General features: G+C 35.2%; 1 protein-coding gene across 1 annotated transcript; it reads right to left on the bottom strand.

Moving 5' to 3' along the window:
- Nucleotides 1-10900: 10900 nt before the first annotated feature.
- LOC106668170 (protein obstructor-E-like) lies at nucleotides 10901-22920 on the bottom strand. The gene is made up of 4 exons (XM_014396683.2): nucleotides 22813-22920; nucleotides 16440-16658; nucleotides 12996-13184; nucleotides 10901-11588 (listed from the first exon to the last, which is right to left on the bottom strand). The coding sequence occupies exons 1-4, from the start codon at nucleotides 22859-22861 to the stop codon at nucleotides 11104-11106; spliced, it is 942 nt and encodes a 313-aa protein (XP_014252169.1). The 5' UTR covers nucleotides 22862-22920; the 3' UTR covers nucleotides 10901-11103.
- Nucleotides 22921-23341: the final 421 nt, after the last annotated feature.

The raw sequence follows: 23341 nt of genomic DNA, 5'->3' as shown, positions 1-23341 counted from the left end.
TAAATAAGGCATACTTAAACTTCCAAAAAAAAAATTAAGCAATAAATTTAAATTTACGTTTTAAACAAGAATAATAACAACTACTATGTACATTATTTACTTTTTCTTAATTATAAGCACGATTATTTTCTAATTTTAATGTAATATGCGTTAATGTTTATACACTGTCCATCAAAAAAACCACGTTGAGAGAATGATCGGTTTTTCCATTAGCACGTAAAAACCAACTTTTTTTTAGCAAAAATTCGCGAATAACTCGAAAACGGTTGATAAATTGGGCAAATCAGAAAGAGACCAATTGAAAGCTTATTAAAATTTCTTATCGATTGCTAAAGGACGTCGCTCCAGGATGATTTCCTGGCTTCACGGATCAATTTGAATTTTTACTAAAAAGTGCATGTTGACATTTTCCAGAATTTTCGAATTTACGGATGGACGCCTGAAGCTAGGAAGACGTTTAAAAAAGCCATTTTGTACAGCGTAAATTGTTCCAAAAGATGAGACCAACGCAGGTCTTTGAGATAAAAGGCTGAAAAAATATGCATTTTCAAATTTGACCATTCGTGCAAAAATAAGGTGGTCGGTTTTTCATAGGCAGTGTATTATATTTTGTATGACAGATCAAACTAGGTAAATTTAATTGTGTTTTTGTAGTAAATGGTAAAGAACTAACCCTTAAGGTAAATACCACATTTTTTTATCCAAGGGATTTGTAATATTTACATAAAATGATTTATTTTTGAGATGAGCATCTTGTGAAATGCAGGTGATTTCATGAATCAGTGTCGACACCAAATAACGCCATCCCGATGTGCTTGTTTGGACTTAGGTCACGCTCTAAATAATACATAACTCTTGCTAATCGTGCAGTAATATAATGATGCGGTCTAAATCCACTTTTCTGAATAATATCGTTCTTTCTGATAAACAATAAATAAATGGCATGAACGATCTGAGGATGTTGCGCAGTGACGAACGTTTGGTGGTTTCAAGCTAGATGTTTTTGCACAGATGTTTTCCTTATTGCACAGGACTTTTTGATAAAAGTGTTATATTTTTGACTTCATAACAATCCCAGTTGAACAATCTAGTTTTGATTTTTAAAGTAAAGACATGTTTCCGCACTACGGTCAGCCCGGTGTGCGTTCAGCTCGTGCGTAACACGTACGTTTCGCTTTTCCAAACTCATGTAACTGGCGAATCACAGACATTTGGGACAGCCTGAATACTACCGAGTAGATCAAGCGTGCAATCGCTGATCATTGATGATCACCACTCGTTAATAATAATTTAAGATTATTTGTCAAAATATATCACCAACAACCCAAAGAATCCAATAGAAAAACATAACACTGATACATTTTACAGTAAATATTTGTCATCTTATTATTATAAATGTATTATTTATTTGTCTGTCTGACAAAAAAAACGTGTAAGTGCTCCGGTGGAATATTTTGCTGTTTTGACTTTTATTTACTGGGCTTTCTACTCACTCTATCGGCTCTAGCGGTAGTTTTTAATCCTTTCAACTTTCATTCTCCTCGCCAACAGACTGCGTTTACTGTATTTATTTATTTTGAGAAAATTCAGTATAAATTGTTTATATTTTTTTAAATAATAAAATAGATTTATAGCCAGAAGAATGATAAGGCCGAGGATTTTTTAGTCCTCCTAAGAAATATCCTCTAACAAAGAAGACACAGTTGAACTGAACGTAACAATTTAAAAACCGTAGGGGATAATAATTTTTTGTTCATAATCAATATGTCAAAAGTGGATCACTTTTGACCCAAAAGTTAGATTAAAAAACCGCAGTATTAATAAAATCTCCTTAGTTGAGTAAAGCCCATGAAAAGACTGCTAAATAAATTCCAAGATAAAACATTTTGTCATAATAGATCAAATATCAGGAGTAAGTTATTTGTTAGTAATTCTCAAGAACTGGAGAAACCCGAGAAAGAAAACTTACGTTTCTCAACTAAAAATTGCCCTACACACTAGTAAAAATTCCAAAATTATTACAGGCTATGTTCAGCTATAGCAAAACGTAAAGAATTTGTTAGTTGAAATAGATAAATTATAAATTTCTAACTGATTTTCAAATACAAAAAGTTTAATCAGTAAAAATCAGTATTACATTAAGGAACAATATTTGTAAACATACCTACATCTACAAAACATGGACTAACCATTACCAAGAACCGTCAACTACTAAACGGCCTATGAAAAGATCATGTTGATGCAAGCGGGAGGCCGTAGGTCAAGAATGAATATAAAGACATCACCTGCAAGTACAACTACAAACCTGGCGATCGTAGGATTGTCCAAGCAGAGGAGCAAGGATTGCAACCATTCGCCAGTAGTGACTTCAGCAGTATGCCAAGAGATGACCACCACTTTTAACGAAGGAAGATTTTGTGATCATCGTTCTAAACCCTTTCTTGCAGGCAATACCAACCTGAGCAAATGTGCCAAAGCTTAGCTAATCCCATGAGTTAGAGCGGGTGCAGCCTTAACCACCTAATGTTTCATCCCGTATATTGGCAACACTGATTTTTTGGGCGCCAATCTAAAATCTCCATGTTGGAATCTTCTATCTCTAAAGTGGATTTTCACCCCACTATTGCATCATGTATCCATTGTTATATATAGTCAACCTTTTTCAAATGTAGTTTATAATTTAACCGTTTCTTGCCATACTTTACTTTAGAAAATTACAATTTTAGCATTTTTAAGGTTAGTAGAAAATGCTATGAGTTTAGGGTGCAGTGTATTCCTGCTTTTTTGTATTGGCAACACTGATTTTTTGGGCGCCAAACTAAAATCTCCATGTTGGAATCTTCTATCTCTAAAGTGGATTTTCACCCCACTCTTGCATCATGTATCCATTGTTATATATAGCCAACCTTTTTCAAATGTAGTTTATAATTTAACCGTTTCTTGCCCTAACTTTACTTCAGAAAAATTACAATTTTTAAGGATAGTGGAAAATGCTATGAGTTTAGGGCGCAGTGTATTCCTCCTTTGTTTCTGTATTGGCAACACTGATTTTTTGGGCGCCAAATAAAACTCCCGGGATTTCCAATAAACTTCTAACTAAATGGCTAATATTCATTATGTTATGTTCAGCAACTAATGTTGCTCTAAGGCAACATTGGGGCATAAAGAGTAAAGTTAAGAACCTGTATTGTCGAAGAGAAAGTAATTGTTACTTTTATGTAATTGGGAGACAACTATGGTATATATATTTTATTATTTGTTAATTTTCAGTTTTATTGTTAGTCACTGTACATTGCCGTTTACTGTTTGTACAAGTAATTCCTCCTACCTTGCAAATAGTACTTCAGTTTATTCAATACAAGAAGATATTAGCAAGGTATTTGACTGTGTTATGCTCAACCGCATAGCTGTCATCCTGAAAACATAACCATTATGCTGAAGTAGTTTCAAGACTATCTACCACTGTCCAACAAGGTTTGATAGTAAATGATATAACGTTAGCCCTTAATGTAAGAAATCATAGTGTCATGTTTTGGGTATCAAATGACGTTTGACACTATTTGGCATGGAATAGTCAACAGAATGATGGAATATAGGTTCCCTCATTACATGATAAAAATAGTCCACTCTCTTATCCAAACAATTCCGATCATCCCTTTGCAAACCGAATGATATTGTTGGTGGTGTTTCTCCAGGCTCTATCCTAGGAGAACATCCCCTATATTTTAACAAAATACCTCTCCCCAAGAATGTAAAAATGGCTCTGTACGCTGACGATATTGCTATCTACTCCTCTTCTTGGAGGATAACCAAAATATCGAACAGATTAGACAACGCAACGCGCCGCATAGGAAGGTTTTGCAACCGTTGGAAAATTAAAATTAATCATAACAAAACGGAGGAAATAGTTTTCATCAAAGCGTATATCGTTGTTTTATAAAAAGATTCAATTTGAATCACGTGTCGTGGTCTGAGTCGGTCAAATATCTTAGGGTGATATTCGACCGTACACTCACTTTCACTCCCCATGTCAGTGTCAAAGTAAACATGGGCAAAGCGGTCGAGTACTTTTCCCTCTGCTCTGTCGCCAGTCTAGCCTGTCGCTTGCAAATAAGCTTCTTCTGTACAATGTGGTGGTCATGCCCATGCTCCTGTACGCGTGCCCCTCCCGGGGCCTGACATGCAGGACTAATGTGTGCAGGTTGTGCAGAACAAATTTCTGAGGCTGCGACGGACTCGCCCGGATATACACCCATAGCGGAACTGCACATTGCGACAAACATGTTGTTGGTGCTGGAATACATCAGAGATGCAACTATTAAATTTTTTAAGCAATAAGCTAGTTACAGTACAATCTGTTGCCAAATAAGCAACTATTGCTTGTACATGCACAGGAGAATAAAGAACGCTTTATGAAATTATATTTTTTACAATTTATCTTATATTGGCCAAAAAGTCTGGGGTTTTAATCTAATATTTTTCCTCGATAGAACTTTTTTTAATATATTATTTTGGTTATATTTTACATATTATTTTTTCATTATGCAAGATCTGGCCGAACAGCAAGCAAATTAATGAGCAAAACGGAAACGAATCTAACAACAAGAGGAAAACATAACTGAAATTATTAATATATGAATAAACCCGGTAGTCTTACGAAACGTCCTGTATAACCAGATGTTTCAGCACTTTTATACAACTAACATTCTGGTGAATAATGTTACAATCTCTCAGGTATGTCTATTCCCATCATTCCGTCAACACGAGACCCCTTCACTGTTATTTTAATTTTTATATATGCATATGGAAAGTAAAGTTATGTGCTATAAACACAATTTCCTAGAAAATGGTTCCATAGGCTTGATTATAATGTTCTAAGGTTCCGTGGGAAAAAATATTCTTATAAATATTTGTATGTATTGTATAGTTATGTAAAATTTAAATTTAGGTTTATGAGGTTTCGTGGTCCAATTGATCAAATAAATTCTTTTCAGTTAATTAAATTTAATTGGTTTTGGTTGAAATAAAAACGACATTTGAGAAATTGCAAAAAGGAGGGAAAATTCGAAAAGTGGGGTTGAGATGGAAAGTTAGTGTCCGAGTGGATCGAACGATAGCTCAAGTGGTGGAGCAGCGGCGTATTTAGCCGAAGGTCGTGGGTTCGAATCCCGCTTGTGACACTGAATTTTTTATCTCAACCAAAACGATTAATTAATTTAAATTTAAATTTTCCTTCTAAAATCACATATTAAACTTGAATGAATTTTGATTCTTAAAAAAATATTTTAAAATTTTATATCACTTTTACCAATTTTTCAGCCAGAATTTGAATTTTGTGATGAAACCAATGTTTCAGTTAAGAAGCGAAGAACTTAATATAGCTTCTATCTTATTGGAAAACTGACAGGATAAAATAAAATATATTAGTTCTTATTTGTTATTATAATTCTTTTATCTTTAGTAATTGAGCGTTTTATTAAAAATTAAAATCTGAACTAATTAACCGAAGGGAATTAGTCAAATTTTGTATTACTTGTGGTGGTTTCATTGTTGGTATTATGCCAGTTTCTTTTGTTCTTGTTAACTTCGATGATGATGTAAATACTTAATTAATAAGGTTATGAACTGCCATCCTTAAGAAAATATACATTTTTCGAGAAAAAAAATTAGGACTATAAGATTGGAGAAGCAAGAGTAAAATGAAATGTCGAATAGTTTGACGTTCTCTTCCTTCATAAATAAATCTAATTTTATATTTGTTAGATATTTTTTTCGAAATTTTCTTGTCCATATGAATATTTTTAATCAACAGTTACAAGGTAGCATTTAAATGTTATCCAGTAAAAAATACCCCTCACTTCAAATACTTAGGATGTGGTGAAATATTTCATTTAAAGATTTAAACTGTAAAAATTCAACTTTTTTACAAACTACTCTTGGAAAACATATGCCATTGGTCGTAAAAGAACATATGAAAATGACGAAACATCAGGTAATAAGCAGGGCGAGGCAGGACTACAATGAGTTGTCGACTTGGTTGGCCTTCTTTTCTTTCATACATCATACATTCTTTTCTTATTTGTCGTTTTTTTACAAATTCGAATGTTGATATAATTATTTTTAATAAAATGTCCGTATAAAACCGGTTGTGTGATGTTTCTCAAACAATAACATTATTTCCACTTATTTCAGAAAATTGTGTTGTGGTAATATACAACCTTTTTAGAATCGATGTGTAAAAATTCATCGGTTTTTAAAAACTAGCCTTAGGAATAATATGCCATTGGCCAAAAAAGAACATATTTAGATCATTGGACATCAGGAAAAAAGCAGGGAATCATGAATCATAGAATAATGAATCTACCTTTTGTTTTTCTTATTTGCCCTTTTTTTACAAATTCGAATGTTGATGTAATTATTTTTAATAAAACGTCCATATGACCCGTATGATGTTTATTTCTCAAACCATAAAAATATTTCCACTTATTTCAGAAATTAGTGTTGTAATACAACCTTTTTAGAATCGGATTTTACAAACTACTCTTACAAAAGTGTGCTATTGACCAAAATTAACATATGTTGATCATGGGACATCAGGGTTAAAAGGAGGGCGAAGCAGGACGACAATGAGATGTCGACAAAATTACGCGTTTGTTTCCTTCGTTCATAAAACTATCCTATTTCTTATTCTTTCTTATATTTTTCTTTATTTATCCCTTATGTCTATTAAAAGGAAAAACTGAAAAAAGCTTAGGAACTATCGTCTAATGACGAAAAGTCAGGCAAGATTCCAATACATTTTTGACTAAGTTGGCGTTTCCTTTTCGATACGTAAATCTAACATTTGTATTTCTTTTTTCTGAATTTGGTTGTTCAGAATAACATTTTTAATCACAAGTTGAATTTTAATTAATTAAGAGTATTGCATTTCTGTCAAGCTTTTCGACTCCTTATTTCGACTTATTTCAAAAGTGTGTGGTGATTAGTGACCGTTAATCGATAATTATTCAGAGATCGTGAGATGCGATCTGGTGTGATGTAGGTTTCAGAAAAACATTTTCTTTATCGTGCCACCGTTTCAATCTTTATTGAGATCATCTTCAGATTTACAAACATTGTTTACTAAATTTGTTAAATGTAAACAATGTTTGTAAATCCCAGGCTCTGAAGATGATCTCAATAAAGATCGAAACGTTGGCACGATAAAAAAAAAATTTCTAATACCTACATCACATCAGACCGCACCTCACGATTTCTGAATAATTATTTCAAAAGATTTGGGTAATGATAACAAAAAATCTATTGAGATTTTATGTGTAGAACCTCACGGTTTTTTAGAACTACTCTTGGAAAAATACGCCATTGGACGAAAATCATCACATCACGTTGATGACATACGTCAGGGGTGTAAGCAGGGCATACTACAAGGAATTACCGACTAGTTGGCATTTTATTACTTAGTATACAAATCTAAATTTTCTCTTTTTTTTATAGTACGAATATAATTGTGCTTACATTTCATATAAACACCTGAATGGATTTTATTCCAAAAAACATAAAATATTTTCGACTTATTTCCATTAATTTGACTTGTGACAATGGAAACGGTATGTTTTCTACACTGTACGTATAAAAATACAACTAAAGTCAGTTTAGTTAACTACAATTAATTAAGGTTTTCAGTTGAGATAAAAAAAGTCAATGGCACGAGCGGGATTGAAAAATGGCAAAAAGGAGGGAAAATTCAAAAGGTGCGAGGTCACGATAGCTCAATGTTCGAATCCCGCTCGTGCCATTGACTTTTTTATCTCAACACAAACCTTAATTAATTGTAATATATTAATTTGTCAAGCGGACCACGAAATTAGTGAATTTAGTTAACTATATTTTGATGACGGATTGTTAGGATATAAGCAGGTCGAAGCAAGACTGCGATGAGTTTGATGTCTAGGTTGAAATTATTTTCCTTCGTCATGAATCAAAATTTTATAATCACTAAATTCATTAATTTCGTGGTCCGCTTGACTAATTAATTGTAATTTATAATTATTATTTGACTTTTTCTTATTTAGCAAATATTAAAACTAGTGCATTAAGTGCATTAATATTTTCATCACAAATTCATATAAATGCATTTGCATGAATTGTATTCACAAAACATAAGAACTTTCCTTTTTACCTCAGACATTTTGGTTTATAAAGAAACATAATATTTGTTTAAACGTATGTACAATAAAAATACTTGGCCCTAAAAGGACCTCAAAATGCCGTCAGGGTTATAAGTAGGGCGAAGCAAGATTACAAGAGTTATCGCACAAGTTGGTGTCCTTTTCCCTCATATGGCGTACTAACATTTCATTTTTCTCAATTATTTTTCTCGTAGTTATACTTTAAGTAATGCTTGTTTAAAAAGCATTGAAATCTAACGTTCTTAGACTAGTAAATCTTACAGTATATTGTACACGATTTTCTGCAGGTATTATTTTGGTATGAATTGTCTTTCTCAAAACATTAAAAAAATTTCCAAATATTTTTTACTATGTGAGTTGTGGCATATTACGGTCTAGCGTGAATCCCCTTCACACGATGCAAACTCATTTCCTTGCGAGTGTAAAATAAAAATAAGAAAAAATATTTGTGCCACAAACTCAATTAAATTAAACGGAAAAGACAAAAATTGGGACCTAATCCAAATAAATTATAACAAAGCCTTCAAAAAAATAAATGTATTTAGATTTGAAAAAATAAAAATATATGATCTATGACATATGCAATCTCCTTGCCATTTACATAAAAAAGAGCAGGTGCCTTCAAGCAAAATTGAGAGAGTCCTTCCTCGTCCTTTCGTCGCTCAGCTCGTACGGCCGAGCCTGCGGTAGGGGATTAGCTTATCCTTTGAGATAAGCTCCACGTTTTTAAATATATTGTTATAAAAAATTCCCCCAAAAAAATTTAGATTGATGATTTGTCTCAATAACATCTCGAAATTTTAGTCGTTTAAAAAACTATGCTATCAGCCAAAATAGCGTCATAATGTCATGATATAAGAAGGATGAGGTGGAATGGTCTTTTCACACATAAGGCGTCTTTTTTCTTTTACCTGCAAAGCAGCAAATAATTGCCGGACCGCTTTGTTCTAATCGGCTAGTGCAAGGCACAATTAAAATTACTAGATACCCCAAATATGATCAGAAGTCTCAAGAAACCACCATCCCAAAAATTATAAATGTTTTAATTTTTTGTAGATAATTTGTTCCAGGTTTTTGCAAGGGCTTCAGAATGCTTAGTCATATCCGTATGTTGAGGACATAAGGGGACTGATAGTGGTGTCTAAGCATTAACTGTGGCCGATAATCAGCGTGTGGTAGCAAAAGATCATCAGGCTTCCTGGGCATCAGACAGCAAGATAACCAGTTTCTAGGTTCTTTGTTTTTGGTTTAAATTTGAATCGTCGCCATTCTGACTTCTTTATTTAACGCAATTTTGCGAACTGCACACTTTGCCATACAATGGAAACTTTCTTTAATTAAAATGATCCCAAACCATAAGAAAAATTAATTTAGAAAAGAATTATCTCTATTGCTACTTCAAACAACATCTTACCAGACCATCAGTTTGATTTTCAAACCGTAATTCCACTACATATCAACTTCACAGAGTTACCAATTTCATTAATTCTTGACATGAGCATAAACTGTACGGTAGTGTTTCTATATGTTTCTCAGGCGTTCGACAAAATATGGCATGAGGGATAATCTTACAAATTAAATTTATTTTTTCTCCAGGCCTTATCTGATTATACAATCATACCTTAAGGAGATATTTTTCGCAGGAAGGCCAGAGTACGGAGACTTCTGAGATGGAAGAGGTGCTTACAGGTCTGCCACAAGGGTCAATACTCGCTCCGCTGTTGTGCACAAATGAGATTGCACTTACCGCCACATACGCACATGACACCGCCATATTAACAAGTCATCTCTTTTCTACACAACCTTTTGTTACAAAACCGCATATTAAATTGAAAACTGGAGCAATCTGTGAAAAATAAAGTTTAAGCACTCACAGTCACAACATATCACCTTTACTCTCCTTCGTGAGACTTGTCCTAGCATATACTTGTACAATGAACCTGTAACTATTTACGACTTGCGTTTGATAGAAGACTAAGTTAGAATTCACACACACGATTAAAAAATAGACACTTAACAAACTTAAAATGTTTTATTATCCACTCAACCGACAATCAAAATTACCATTAAAATCAGAACTTTCGACCTACACATACCTACTCAACTCTACTTGGATGTGCGGGTGCCAAGTTTATGAATCGACCAAATATTCCAATATTCAAAGATTACTAGGTTTTCAATCCGAAATGTTAAGACCAATTGTTTCTGCCCTTTTTTTTAGGTAAGCAATAATAAATTTTACAGAGATCTTTACATGCCAGCAGTTTTTTCATCGTAAGTACGCCCGTAATGCCAGAAACATAAATTATCCAACCTGCCGGTTGTATATAATACATGTACAATTGTAAATACAAATAAATGAAGTTAAAAAAAATTCAATTATCCTGATCAAAATATAAAGCAATTTAAAAACATAATAAATTCAAAAAAATTTGCAGTTCTTTAATTCTAGAAATAACTTTATAGAATCGTCTTTTCAGCAATTTTTAAATTTTCGTCAAAATTTTCTCTGCTCCATGTTTTTAATGTTATAGAGCTTTGGAGAAAAGCTATTTGAGATTATAATATATGGTAAATGTGGGAATAAAACGGCGCAATGTTTAAGAATATATTTTATTAAACAAACCTATAAAACTAAAGTGCTTTTGATCGTTATCTTGCCAGTTGAAATAACTTTCCGAAGTGAAGATTTGAATTGATAATACAATTATTCACTGCAAAGAAAAAAAAATATATTTACAAAGTTACAGAAATCAATCATATTTGTAGTTTATCTTATTATACAATATAATAATTAAATATACAAAGTCTTGTTTCGAACTGTGTTCTCGAAAACACATTGCGTCTAACCCCCGTGTGGTTCGAGGTGCGGTAGGATGGTGGTTTCTTGGCACGCTAGCGGAAAGGTACAAGTCTAATTCCTTGGTCTGTTCCTGTTGAGAGGGATGGCGCCAGGAGGGATGTTAATCTGGGGCGGGAGGTCGTCGGAGCGTTGCTGCGCCTGCTGGTAGTTCTGCTGTGGCTGAAAGTCCTGTCTCTGTTGGAACTGCTGGGGTCGCTGGGGCCGGGGTTGTTGCTGGGGCTGTTGTTGGAACTGTTGTTGATGCTGTTGTTGCTGTTGTTGTTGTTGGAAATGCTGAGGGCGCGACGATTGGTGCTGAGGACGTGGCTGAGGAACGTTGGGGAGATCGTCTTCGTCCGCTTCTTCCGGAGGAGGTGCGACCGTCGTTGGCACTTCGCAGTCGTCGGTCGGCGGAACGACACACCTCAGAGTCCTTTTGTCGAATACAAGCATAGCTGGGCACCTCTGGAGACGAGGGTATCCGCCTTGGCACTGCCAGTACCTGTTGCACGATTTTCCAAGAGGAACGTTTCCATTCGGATCTTCATTGCAAAGTGCTAAACAATTAATTAATTATTATTATTACATTACACAAACTATCATTTAACTAAACACTAAATCAACCTATATCAAAAATTAAATGTATAACCCTATAAAAAAATAAAATATTCTCAACGTTTTTAAATATAAGTCTAGTTATTTAATGTTTCCCGTTTTTAAATAACCTGTTTCACAAGTACAAATAGCTACATTAATACAACAAATTTTATACACACTTTTTTCAGACTAAATAAAAGCGAATAATTTTAATTGCATTAATTGAGTTTCGTTCTCACCCAATTTATTTTTCTCTAAAATCTCGTTTTTCGACTTCTTTCGTTCTTACTCTCTATCTTTCTATATGTCTGATACTTTTTCGCTGTGAGTACCACTCTTCTTCTGCACGTGTAACATATTCTGTAAGAAATAATCTTTTCTCCACCCCAATATTCTTTTATCATTTATTCACACCTCTTTCTCTATCACTATTCCCCATATTGAACTAAATTATAGTGTTAGATCATCAGTACTACCCTTGTTCTTTTCTCTTTTCTCTCACTGTCCATTTCAAACAATCTCTCTCTCTCTCTCTCTCTCTCTCTCTCTCTTTCTCTTTCTCCCTCTCTTCTTCCCTTCCTCTCACTCACTTTCAATGTATCCCTATCTGTTTACTTATACTTCTATCTATCACTGTAGTTGTATTACTCTCTTTGTCTCTCCATCTGACGTATGCACTTCTTTCATTCTCTCTCTCTCTCTCTCTCTCTCTCTCTCTCTCTCTCTCTCTCTCTCTAATATATATTATATATATAATATATATAGATAATTATATATATGTAATTTATCTATTTATATACTTCTGTCCCTGTCTATCTCTCTAATTTGTATCAAAATCTCACTTTCTATTTATTTGTATACCTCTGTCTTTGTCTATATGTCTACATCTGTCTATCTATAATGTCCATTCCCATTCATCTCTTTCTATTTCCTCTTTCTTCTTATTTCCTCTTTCTTTTTGTTTCCTTTCTTTTTCGTTTCTTTAATCATTTTTAATCTGCCTATCTATATATGTAACTAAATAATTACTTATCATATTCCCTACTTCACTCACACTCTTTCTTTTCATTTCTCTTTCATTCTTGCCAACAATCACTTTGTATTTATAACATACTAGATATCGTTTACTTTTTATTTATTCTCAATTAATATTTTTCATCACATCTCACTTGTCTATGTAACTATATTATACTTTTCTATTACCTTTTTTTTCTTATCTCTCTTTTGGTCGTTCCCTACGTACTTAAAATATCGCCAACACATTCTCTTCCGAGTTATTGTAATTCTTTCGTTTCTTTATCCCTCCCTCTTTTTTGTATCTCTTTCACTGTTTACATATGACCATTTTTATCTTGGATTTTACGTACGGTGTTTTTGGCATCCGTCTACATTTTCAGGCCAGTCGCACGAGTGGGTGTTTTCGTTGTACAGCAAACCGCCGATGCAGAGCTGCTCCGTCGCAGTTCCGTTCCAGCAGGTCCAGTAGCGTGTGCAAGACGTCTCGTGTCCGAAGATGCCGTAGAGCCAGCCGCAGTGTTCCTTCCCGATAGGCCCGTCTGAAATAAAAAAACATCATCGTATTAAAACCGATTGAACTGTAACATGAATTGTTAATCGAGAAAGGGAAACTTTTTCCCGATTGCATTCCTAAACGGGCGAAAGAACACGTAACCATTGTTGCTATTCCTCTATACCCTCTCGTTCAGAATACCAAGCAGGAAAGGAACACAATGAGAATTAAAACTTCTGGGAGATTGAACGTGAAACATCCACTGATTGATGGTTTTAAAAAAATCGGGATAATTATAATTCTCTTTTCTCGGTTTTTCGCCTAGGAACTCCGAGAGGATCGGAATCATCTAAAGGAAACATTAAACAAAGGAAAAGGACAAAAGAGATTTAACAATGGAGAAAGACCTTCGTCCAATCTACATTGTCTTTGACTCATGAGACTTGTTCAACTACTTCATTAATTACAGACTCTATAAAATACAAAGGTTTTCTATAATAGAGGAAGGCATCGTTGTTCGAATCTTTACCCTTTTCGACTCATTATTATTTTTATTGGAAAATATCTGATCAAGTCCTGGCAGACAATGTTTTTAAATCTAGCCTTATAGGTTGTTTATTATTATTACAAACTTAAGAGTATTTCTAACAAAATTCTATGCCTTTATCAAAGCGTTTTGTAATTGCTTAAGTTAAGTTGAGTAATTTCTTAAGTTGCTAAGTTTTATTGCATTTAATGAAACATAATATCCTTCCAATTAGAACTTTAAACAAATAATTATTTGGAGATCGTGAGATGCGGTGTGGTGTGAAAAACCCGTGCCAACGTTTCGGCCTTTATTGAGATCATCTTCAGAGATTTATACACATTGTTTAAATCATTCAGATACATGCAATATGTGAAAAATGAATTTATACAATGCTAGAAATTTTAGATTCAATCAAAATATTTATACTCACTAACTTCAAACAATCGTTAATTAACGGTCAGTAAATACCACACATTTAAACAAATAGTTCAACGCTGAAAATTCTGGGTCAGCCTATTCTCATTGTCACAAGTCAAATAGGTTTGGATATTCATAGAAATTAATGCTGAAATATTTCTCAAGCATGATTTACCTTATGTCCAAATATTACAATTCAACAGTGATTTGTTCTAGTTTTGAACTAGAGTAACCTACGGCAACATGTCCTATGTGAGAAGCACAAGCAAGAAGAAGAAAGGAAATGGTACAGCCACCAGGAAAGAGAGTAACCCCTAGAAAAATATCGAAGAGTAACCCAGGAAAAGATATCTCAACTACCTCAAAGGTTGTGCACCAGGATATGGAAATAAAGGTGGGCCGATTTTCCAACAGATCTTTTAGGTCACAATGGAAAAGATGGAGAATAAAGACCTCGTAAAAGGCGAAAAAACTAGCAGTAAATATTTTCTGTTGTGAGTGAATTTGAATTTTATTAAGATTTCTTAAAAATGTTCACGTTTTCATGATAATTTTCAAATATTCTTTTTTAGACTGTTTTTTACTGAAAATTTTGAGCTACTAGCAACATTTCTACACCGCCAAAATAGCAGGAAAATTAGTAGTTCAGAAATTAGTGCAGAGGGCACTCGGAATGTCAGGAAGACGCGGATAGAATATGCAAAACTTGTAGAATTCTAGTCTATAGAATTAGTTCTAGGATGTGTCGTGCTTGGGTTGATGCTGAAGCATATTAGATTAATATGAGTCGATAAAATAATGAACTGGCTTAAATCTAAAACATAGTACATTACTAGGCTGCTCAAAACCGAATCGAACACCTCCTTGTTCACGAAAAGCGCAGCGTCAGTCCTTAGTTAAATTCCAACCCTCATTCTGACTAGTGATCAAGAAAATGTAAGTTATCTATTAGTACTTTTGTTAATATTTAATTTGCCATAGTTTTATGTTGAACAAAATTGACATTACAATTTATTCAATCAATTCATGGTTGTGTCAAATTTCTTTAACTACCAGATCAGAGACACGTATGCTGCTATATGCTGTGAGTAAGTTAGCTGAAAGGTATACTGTTTCAGAGGCTGGAGGAATAACGTCGCATACTCAAGTATCCATTTTCTCATGGCTCGTTTCTGTTTTGAGTACGAACTGCCTTTGACATAGCCATCTTCAAACTGCCCTGCGATTTGGACACTGCTTTATGACAGCCCAAAATTGTCGCGGGACATTACATCGCAACGGTGACGCGCAACAAAATGTCTCGTTGAGCACAGTCCTAGTTACTCGCTTATAGATATCTGCGATTTAAGAAAGTCCAGATACATTGGCATAAAATTTTATAACATACTACATAAATATAGTTGAATGGATTGTTCCCATGGATTGATTTTTGGCTAATCTTTACAGACGGTTCTCTGGTAAATGGTATCCCTAGGTGTGCCTTTTTTGACCCAAAAGATACGCATCGACAAGAATTCGCCCTCCCAAACAAATTTTCAATATTTTCGGCAGAGGTTGTGGCAGTGTTAAAATCACTGGAATATATCGAGAATCGAGATATAGAAAAAGCATTGTACAGTCTGCCTTAGCATTATACACTGGCTCCGAGACTTCTCCATAAATACAAAGTGCTAATATCTCATAATTGAGGTTGTCAGAAGGCTAAACAAATTGTTTGTGGAAAATAAAAAAGTCGACTTATGCTGGGAGAGAGGCCAATCACTGCACAATGACGCAGTGGATAAGTTGGCAAAGTCCGCAACGACAAGCCTACCATACCTACAAGCAGATTATGAGCAAATGGCAATCAGCCCATAAAACGCCGGAAGTAGAAAATACTACAAATCCCTCTTTCCCGCGCTCAAAAACAAACCATGGTTTGCTGAAGGTGATAAAACCAAAAGATTTTACGCCATTATAATGCGGCTTAGGACCGGGCATGGAATATGTGGGGCCCATCTCCGCAAAATAATTGTTTAAGGTACAATGAGGGTGAAGATCTGTGGCACATCATTCTGCTTTGTAAAAAATATACGCCTTAGAGGGAAAGGATTTATCAGGATATCATAAAGTCCTCCTTAATAGAACATCCTTACAACCTAGACACATTACTGGCATCAGAAGACAGTGACATTTACGATAGCCTATATAACGTCCCATGATTAATTGATTGATTTATAAACATGGTCTCTTTAAATTAACATAATTTTTAATAGATTTTTATGATTGTACCAAATATTTTTCAAACAGATCCTCTCTTAGCAAGATGTCTTTAAAATATTATTTTTTTTTTAATTATTTAACATTTGTACTTACTAGCTTGAGTTTTCCCCTCGCAGTAATTGGCTCTCCAGGGGTAGTCGCATCCTTCAGTAACACCTCGGTTCTTTCCGGCGTAAACCAGGCCGTTGGGACAGTCGTAAAGTTCCGGCTGGCTGTCCTGGCATTCCCAGTAGCGGTCGCAGTATGTCGCGTCTGCAGCGACTCGACTCTTACTCTTGCAAGGGTCATCTTGGGTCTGCTTTTGGCATAACGCTACAAAAAATGAACATAAGCTCGATCAATTTTTTTTCTGAGGAATCACGGTCTTTATCGAGCTTTCCCAATTACATAAAATCGGTTTCTTCTCGTTCCCAGTTTCACATTAATCTCCAAGACATGTAGGTCAGTGGTGAGAAGTAAGAAGAAACGCTCGGGGCGTGCACGCTTTAAAACTAAGTCTTCCAGGCGAAAGCAACATCGGAAAGCTTTCAGTGCTTTCAAATGGCATGAAAATCGAGCAGAGTTTAACGCCGACCGGTTGGCCAACCTTTTTCCGCGTCAAGGACGGTTTAATGCAACAACAGCTTAAAAGCTCACGTGTGATAACTTGTTTTCTATCCTTAATAATTATTTCATCATGAATTCAGAGTATTTTTTGTTTATTTAACGTTTAGTTAACTCGATGATTCTTAGTCAATTTACCTTATTAGTAAGATCTTTATTGACTTATTTCTCCATCTGACATAACTTTAATTCACCATCGTTGTGCAACGTTTCAAGGTGTGCTAGGTGTATTAATAATTCAGCGGCCATTGTTTGCAAGTGTTATTTTCCATCTGTTCCGCGTTTATTTCGAAACTGTCCTGTAAACAAATTTCGGATTTTTCTTTTCCGAATCGGATAAATCTCAACTGACGGGAGAAATCTAGAAAGTATCGCGGCAAAGGGAACCTTCACTGGGCTGACTTTTGATATTTAAACTTCGTGCTGGGTAAGGAGATTGGTGTATTTTTCTACTTTGAATTTACAATGTCGTTGTGTTTTACTTTTACTTTTAGGAATTATAATGATACCAGAAAAAGAGAAATACAAAAAGCCAGCGATATAAGAAGAAAGCTGATAAATTTGTGTTCTTTCTTTTGGGAAAAAAATATCTAAAAAATCAAAGCATGTGCAATTGAAGTTAGAAACAAAAAATATTTCATCTTACTTATTTAGTATTTATTTAAAGGCTTAAAAATCATAGATTACATCACTAGATAATATTGTTTGTTCGTTAGCCCCTGCTAATTTAGCTATTTCAGCTTCTTGCCATCTTCAGTAGTGGTTTTACCTTTAGAACAGTAATGAGTTGTATAAACATTCTGTTACGAGAAATCCACCATTGAAAATGGTGAAATATTCCTGACATACTAAAACCCAGCGAAACTAGGAAGACCACGATGATCAAGGTTCATCACACCCTCATATGTTTGTTGCAATGTGCTTGCATAACTTATACTTCATAAGTTATTTACTTTGAGTAAGATTTTTGGTAATTCACGTCTTGAATTTTAAAAGAGAAATCTTTTCACCTCGGGATTGTAACAGTGATCGGGGAACGAAAGGTTCGCAACGAAAGCGCAATAGGCAATTTCGATTCAGCGGAAAGGAAAGCGAAACGGTTTTCAAGGCGAAGAAAGGTCCCAGATGTAAAAAACAAAGAAAAAAACAAATTTCCTTTAAGATAAACAACAAGCGATTAACATATTCGAACCGTTCCAATGAGCCTGGAATCTGATTTTCACGCCCTTGGCATTGAATATGGAAAAAAATGACCCGAGACGGATTGCGGTAACGGTCGACCGCAACCGACATCGTTCCAGGAGGAAAAAAATAGGAAATACTGATCAAATCTTCTTTTTTTAATCCAAGGTGTGATCTCGCGTCTCTGGGCTTGTTGAAATACGATTGTTCACCTAACAGATCATCTCCCATTGCTCAATCCTATTGTATTGTTTTATGCAATGAGAAGCGACTGGCAGAACATCAGTTTAACTCGTTAAGCAGATGCGAAACTCCAAAACCTTCATCAGATTGTTACATCTCGATTAGGACAATCCTAACCCTTTTCCTCAGGGCGAACCATCGTTGATAGAAAAGAACGACTTGCGAACAATCTCTGGACAAAAATGTATGGCTCCGACAGTTCTCTTATAAAGACCATCTTACTTCAGAACTTTACTGGAATAAAAGAAATACTCCTTTGACAGTTTCAGCATTCCTCTCCTCAACTCCCGACATTTACTAAATTCACAAAAGCCCAATCCCATCTTCACAATGAAATATGAAGCCATCTGCAACGATATTGAATGCTATTCCTAGCCGACATCCTGCCGGAATGTCCTAATATTCACGGATGGCTCGCGAATAAATGATAACACGGGGTGCGCTTTTTTTTGACCCGGTAACAATAGAAAAAAGTAATTTTCCTTGATTAGGTTATACTCGGTCATTCGGCTGTAGTGGTTGCTTTCCTGAAAGCTCTAGAGTACGCATCAGTCTTACAGTCGCGTAAAATATGATTCTAATGGACAGTCTGAGAATAACAAAGCAACTAAAGGACTTCTCCATCAACACTAAATGCAAATTTATCCTAGTCGAGGTTGTAAGGAAACTCTATGAATTGCACGAGATAAATAAAGAAATAGCTCTTTGTTGGGTCAGAGTCATGCACGAGTTCTTCACCCTGCTGGACATACCCACCTCAGCAAGCGACTAGAAATACCATACAAATAAAAACTTGCAAAAAACTGGTAAACAGCTTATTTTGCATCTTCTGTGGGAAAAACATACATCTCCCTATTCCCCATTCTAAGAAGGGAACCGTGCTTCGCAGAAACAGGTGTTAGAAAGGGTAGAGTCTTCTTCTCCACAATGTCGCGCCTCCCGTACTGGACATGGCTTATGAGGCGCCTGCCTGCGCAAAATTGGGTTTAGGTATTCGGCAAAATGTGAATCTTGCGACGAACTAGAAGATCTCAACCACATTTTGATTGGGCTGCAAAAAATTCGAACTGCAAAGAGGAGATATGCTTCAAGCTTTGGAAGAATACTCGGTCGAGAGCCCCTTCAATCTAGGGACTCTCCTAAATACAGGGAGTACAGCAATCTGAAGAATTCTGTATGATTTTATATGCAAAATTCATTATAATGCTTCCTGTATTTCTGTTCCGATTTTAACCTTTTCTTTTGGACCCTTTGTTCCTTTCAGGAGATTCCGGCGGCGGCGGGTCTCTTCGCGGGCCTCGGGGGACGTAACTCTGACAAATGGACATTGTCTAGGGTCATAAAAAATTTGTTTAAAAAACCTTTCCTGGTTTTAAATACAAATAATATGGCCGTGGCCCGCCGGTTTGGGGTCCTTTCAGGAATGGGCAAAAAGACTTGATACAGTACCGGTCCGGCAAGTCTCGATGTGTGCATTCAAACATTCCAAAATCTATTCATTTTTATAGTTGTAACACTTTTTTGCCCTTTCAAAATATTTATAAATACGAAACTTTTGAGGAAATCCATTTCTTGTTACGAAAGTTCCAAAGATCACTCTGGTCTACCTATTCTGGCTGTTTACTCAAACGGCGTCTCATTCTTCTTTTTCTTTTTTTTAATATAGTAAATAATTTTATCAATATTACATTTTTACCGTATATTACAAATATTAAACAATTATTGGAAATATTTTTCTTATTTTTCAAGATTAAAATATCACCCTGATCCGACTATTCTTGCTGTGTTCATTCAGTCTTTTCCTCACTGATGATGAGTAAGGTCATTATTCCCCCACAAGAATTATTTATCGTGCATTAGATATAGAAAACTGCGAGTGGAAATATTGTTTTGATTTAAAGATATAAAGTTCACGTTTATTTTTTTATTATTCATTATTTATTATTCTTATTACTTATTCAAAGTTACATTTTTATTGTATTTTATAAATATAAAACAATCATTGGAAATATTTTTTTATAAGATCAAAATATTCCCCTGGTCCGTCTAGTCTCGCTGGATTTATTCAAGCGGAATCTATCTCTTTGTCTGTTTTAGTATGATAATTTTCCCCATTATAAATGTTTTATCGTATTTTACGAAAAGAAAACCGCCAGTGGAAAATTGTTCTGATTTGTAAAGATCTAGCGTTCAACCTGGTCCGCCTATTCTCGCAGTGTTCGTTGATATGTCATTTCCTCTTCAGTTTTTTAGTATGATCAATTTTTTGCGAATAATAAATTTTTATTGTATTTTACAAATATAAAACAATCATTTAAGATCAAAATAGCCCCCGGGTCCGTTTAATCTCGCTGGATTTTTTCAACCGGAATCTTACTGTTTGTCTGTTTTAGTATGATAATTATTCCCATTATAAATTTTTTATCGTATTTTACGAAAAGAAAACCGCCAGTTATTGTTATGATTTTTAAGGTCCACAGATCAACCAGGTCCCCCTATTCTCGTTGTTCTTTCAGACGGCTTCTTACTCTGAGGTTTCAGTATGATCATTTTTCTCTTGTAATGAATTTTTTATCATATATTATTCAGTATTGTAGTATGATCAATTTTTTGTCAATTCAAATTTCTACCGTTTTTTACGAGGGTATTTCAACTGGGTTATACGAACACTCGGGGTGGTTTTTGAAAAAAAGCCCGTTTGTAAATATGTCGGGTTTGAATGCGGGGCCGTTGGATCCGAACCCGAGACATTTACCTTACGCTGATCGCCGTGTCAACGCTTTACCGACGCCCCTTCAACTTATTTTTAAAATATAAATCTCATTGGAAATATTTTTTTCTGTTTTTCAATAACAATATGCTGGTCCGCCAAGTCTCGCTGGGTTTATACAAACGACACCCCACATTCGGGTTTTTCAGTATGCTCAATTAATATTTGGACAAATAATCAATTTTTACCGCAATTAATTAAAACCTGCAGTGCAAATATTGCTCTTTAAAGATCCAAAGATCACCCTGGTCCGCCTGTTCTCGCTAGGTACGATCAGCTATTGCACCAAACCGGTGGCGGATTACAACAAAAAATCCGATAGCTGAGCTTTATTTATATTTAATAAAAGTCCAAGGCCAATTTTGAAAAAAAACATTATATGTTGAAATTCTTGAAAAACCTTCAGAATGTCAGAAAAGGTCTCGCTTAGAAATAAAAAACATCAAAGATGGTGCAATGTGTTAAACCAAACGGCGAGACCACTTCTAAATAATATTATCAAACTTAACATTTAAGCAAGAAACCGATGAACAAGACGATAACTCAAAATCTCTTCAATTTACGACTTTCTATATGCAAATATTGTCAAGTTTATTTGAATTAAACTTTGAAAATGTCTAGACTTTATTTTTATAATATTTTTTTAACTACGTGCTTATTCTGAAAACATTCTGATTTTTTCGATGAAAAGAGATGACGGAAAAATAAATACAAAAATTGGTAAAGTTTTCAAATATTTAGATTGAGTAATAGTTTTATTATTACATATAATATATTTGACTATTAAAAAAATTACAAAGCAATTAAAAGTTAATAAGATATTTAGCTCAAGATGTGAAATAATTATAAAATCTTTAAAGTATGATTAGAGTCATTTGTAAGGATTTTTTTCATAGAGAGGTTATTATCTAAGCCCCTAAGTCCCCCTCCCAGGATATATTTTATAAGTTAGATTCCCAACAAGAATCATTATGTAATTTTTGGCCAATTTGATGTTGGATTTTTTTTAAATGTTTATTCAGCTCAACTATAGCCAAAGATTTACCGATGGGGTTTTTTTCTCATGAATGTTTGGTGTAAAGCATTCCATCACGTCGACTGAAAGAGCATTGTTGATATTTTTCTTTTTCAATTTTTGAACCTTTTCAGAAGCCACGTCGTTCGTAAAAAAATTGATCCGATTGAGATTTACAAAACTGTAGAAATTCCATTGTGTTAGTTTTGTTTACCGGTTAAACCGAGACGTGAAGCATTCCTGGTCCCGGGTTACATCAGAGGGATCAGCGGGTGTCCCCGGGTACTTTCGCCTTCGAAAGAGGCGTGTCGGCTCCATTAACGAAGTCCTTCCTTCGCGCTTGACAATAGTGAAAGTTAAGTTTTCCTCTATGCCCTTCCGTCTTCGAGAATCGTACGCTTGACCCGACGGTTTTTTGAAAAATGTGTTGGTTTTTTTTTCAACCCGGGGCATCTTCAATTGCACAATGTTTTACATAAGTCGACCCGGAGAGGTGGTTGCGCAACGGCTAATGAAATGGAAAGCGCCCTTGTACACCTTAGAAATCGGACTTCCTCGTAGGGAAAATCCCTGGGGAAAATCGGCCGTCCGTGGAAGAGAGGCATCTGAAAACCATCTGCCGGTGGATATATCGGGTTCGGGGATCAACTTACCAACGCCGACGATCACGGCGAACAGCAAACAGTTGGTAGTCGCTTCCATTGCTCGTCCTGGGACACTGCCAAGAAACGTCTGAACCTCGGAACGGCCGTATGCTATCTTTCTGGGTGGGAGGTGGGAGAAAGTCTTTCGGACCCCTCCACGCGGTCATCCCGGGTGAAAGAACCGACGGCCAGCGGATTTCGGAAGGGCTGTTCACAAACGCCTTCTGGTAAACGTGGCCCAAATATTATTTATAGTGTTATCTGGATAAAAAAGGCGGTTCGAAAATAATAACTACGAGTTGAGAATCAAAAGATAATTGATGAAAAGTTACCAGCAACCTGGTGTCCTTTCACCCTTTCTCCGCCAACCCCTTTGAAGGTGACAATTCACCTACGGAAATCATCACAGATCACTGACGAGGAAATGACGCGTATTCGGCTCAAGGCGACAACTTATGATTAAATTCAATCGATAAAGAATTTTTTTATTATGCACGATCACAACCCAAGGCTTTCAAATATCTTAACATCAAAACAC

This window comes from Cimex lectularius, unplaced genomic scaffold (assembly GCF_000648675.2).
Source record: "Cimex lectularius strain Harlan isolate CLEC.00 unplaced genomic scaffold, Clec_2.1 scaffold55, whole genome shotgun sequence".
In the NCBI taxonomy this organism is placed as follows: Eukaryota; Metazoa; Arthropoda; class Insecta; order Hemiptera; family Cimicidae; genus Cimex; species Cimex lectularius.
The sequence above is the reverse complement of the archived record's forward strand: the minus strand, read 5'-3'. Positions and strand labels throughout refer to the sequence as shown.

Coding starts and splice junctions, on each gene's coding strand:
- LOC106668170 (XM_014396683.2), bottom strand. CDS start 22,861: ATGGAAGCGACTACCAACTGTTTGCTGTTCGCCGTGATCGTCGGCGTT. Junction 16,659..22,812: donor CGCCGTGATCGTCGGCGTTG/GTAAGTTGATCC, acceptor CATTTTTTGTAG/CGTTATGCCAAAAGCAGACC. Junction 13,185..16,439: donor CGAGGGGAAAACTCAAGCTA/GTAAGTACAAAT, acceptor TTTTTATTTCAG/ACGGGCCTATCGGGAAGGAA.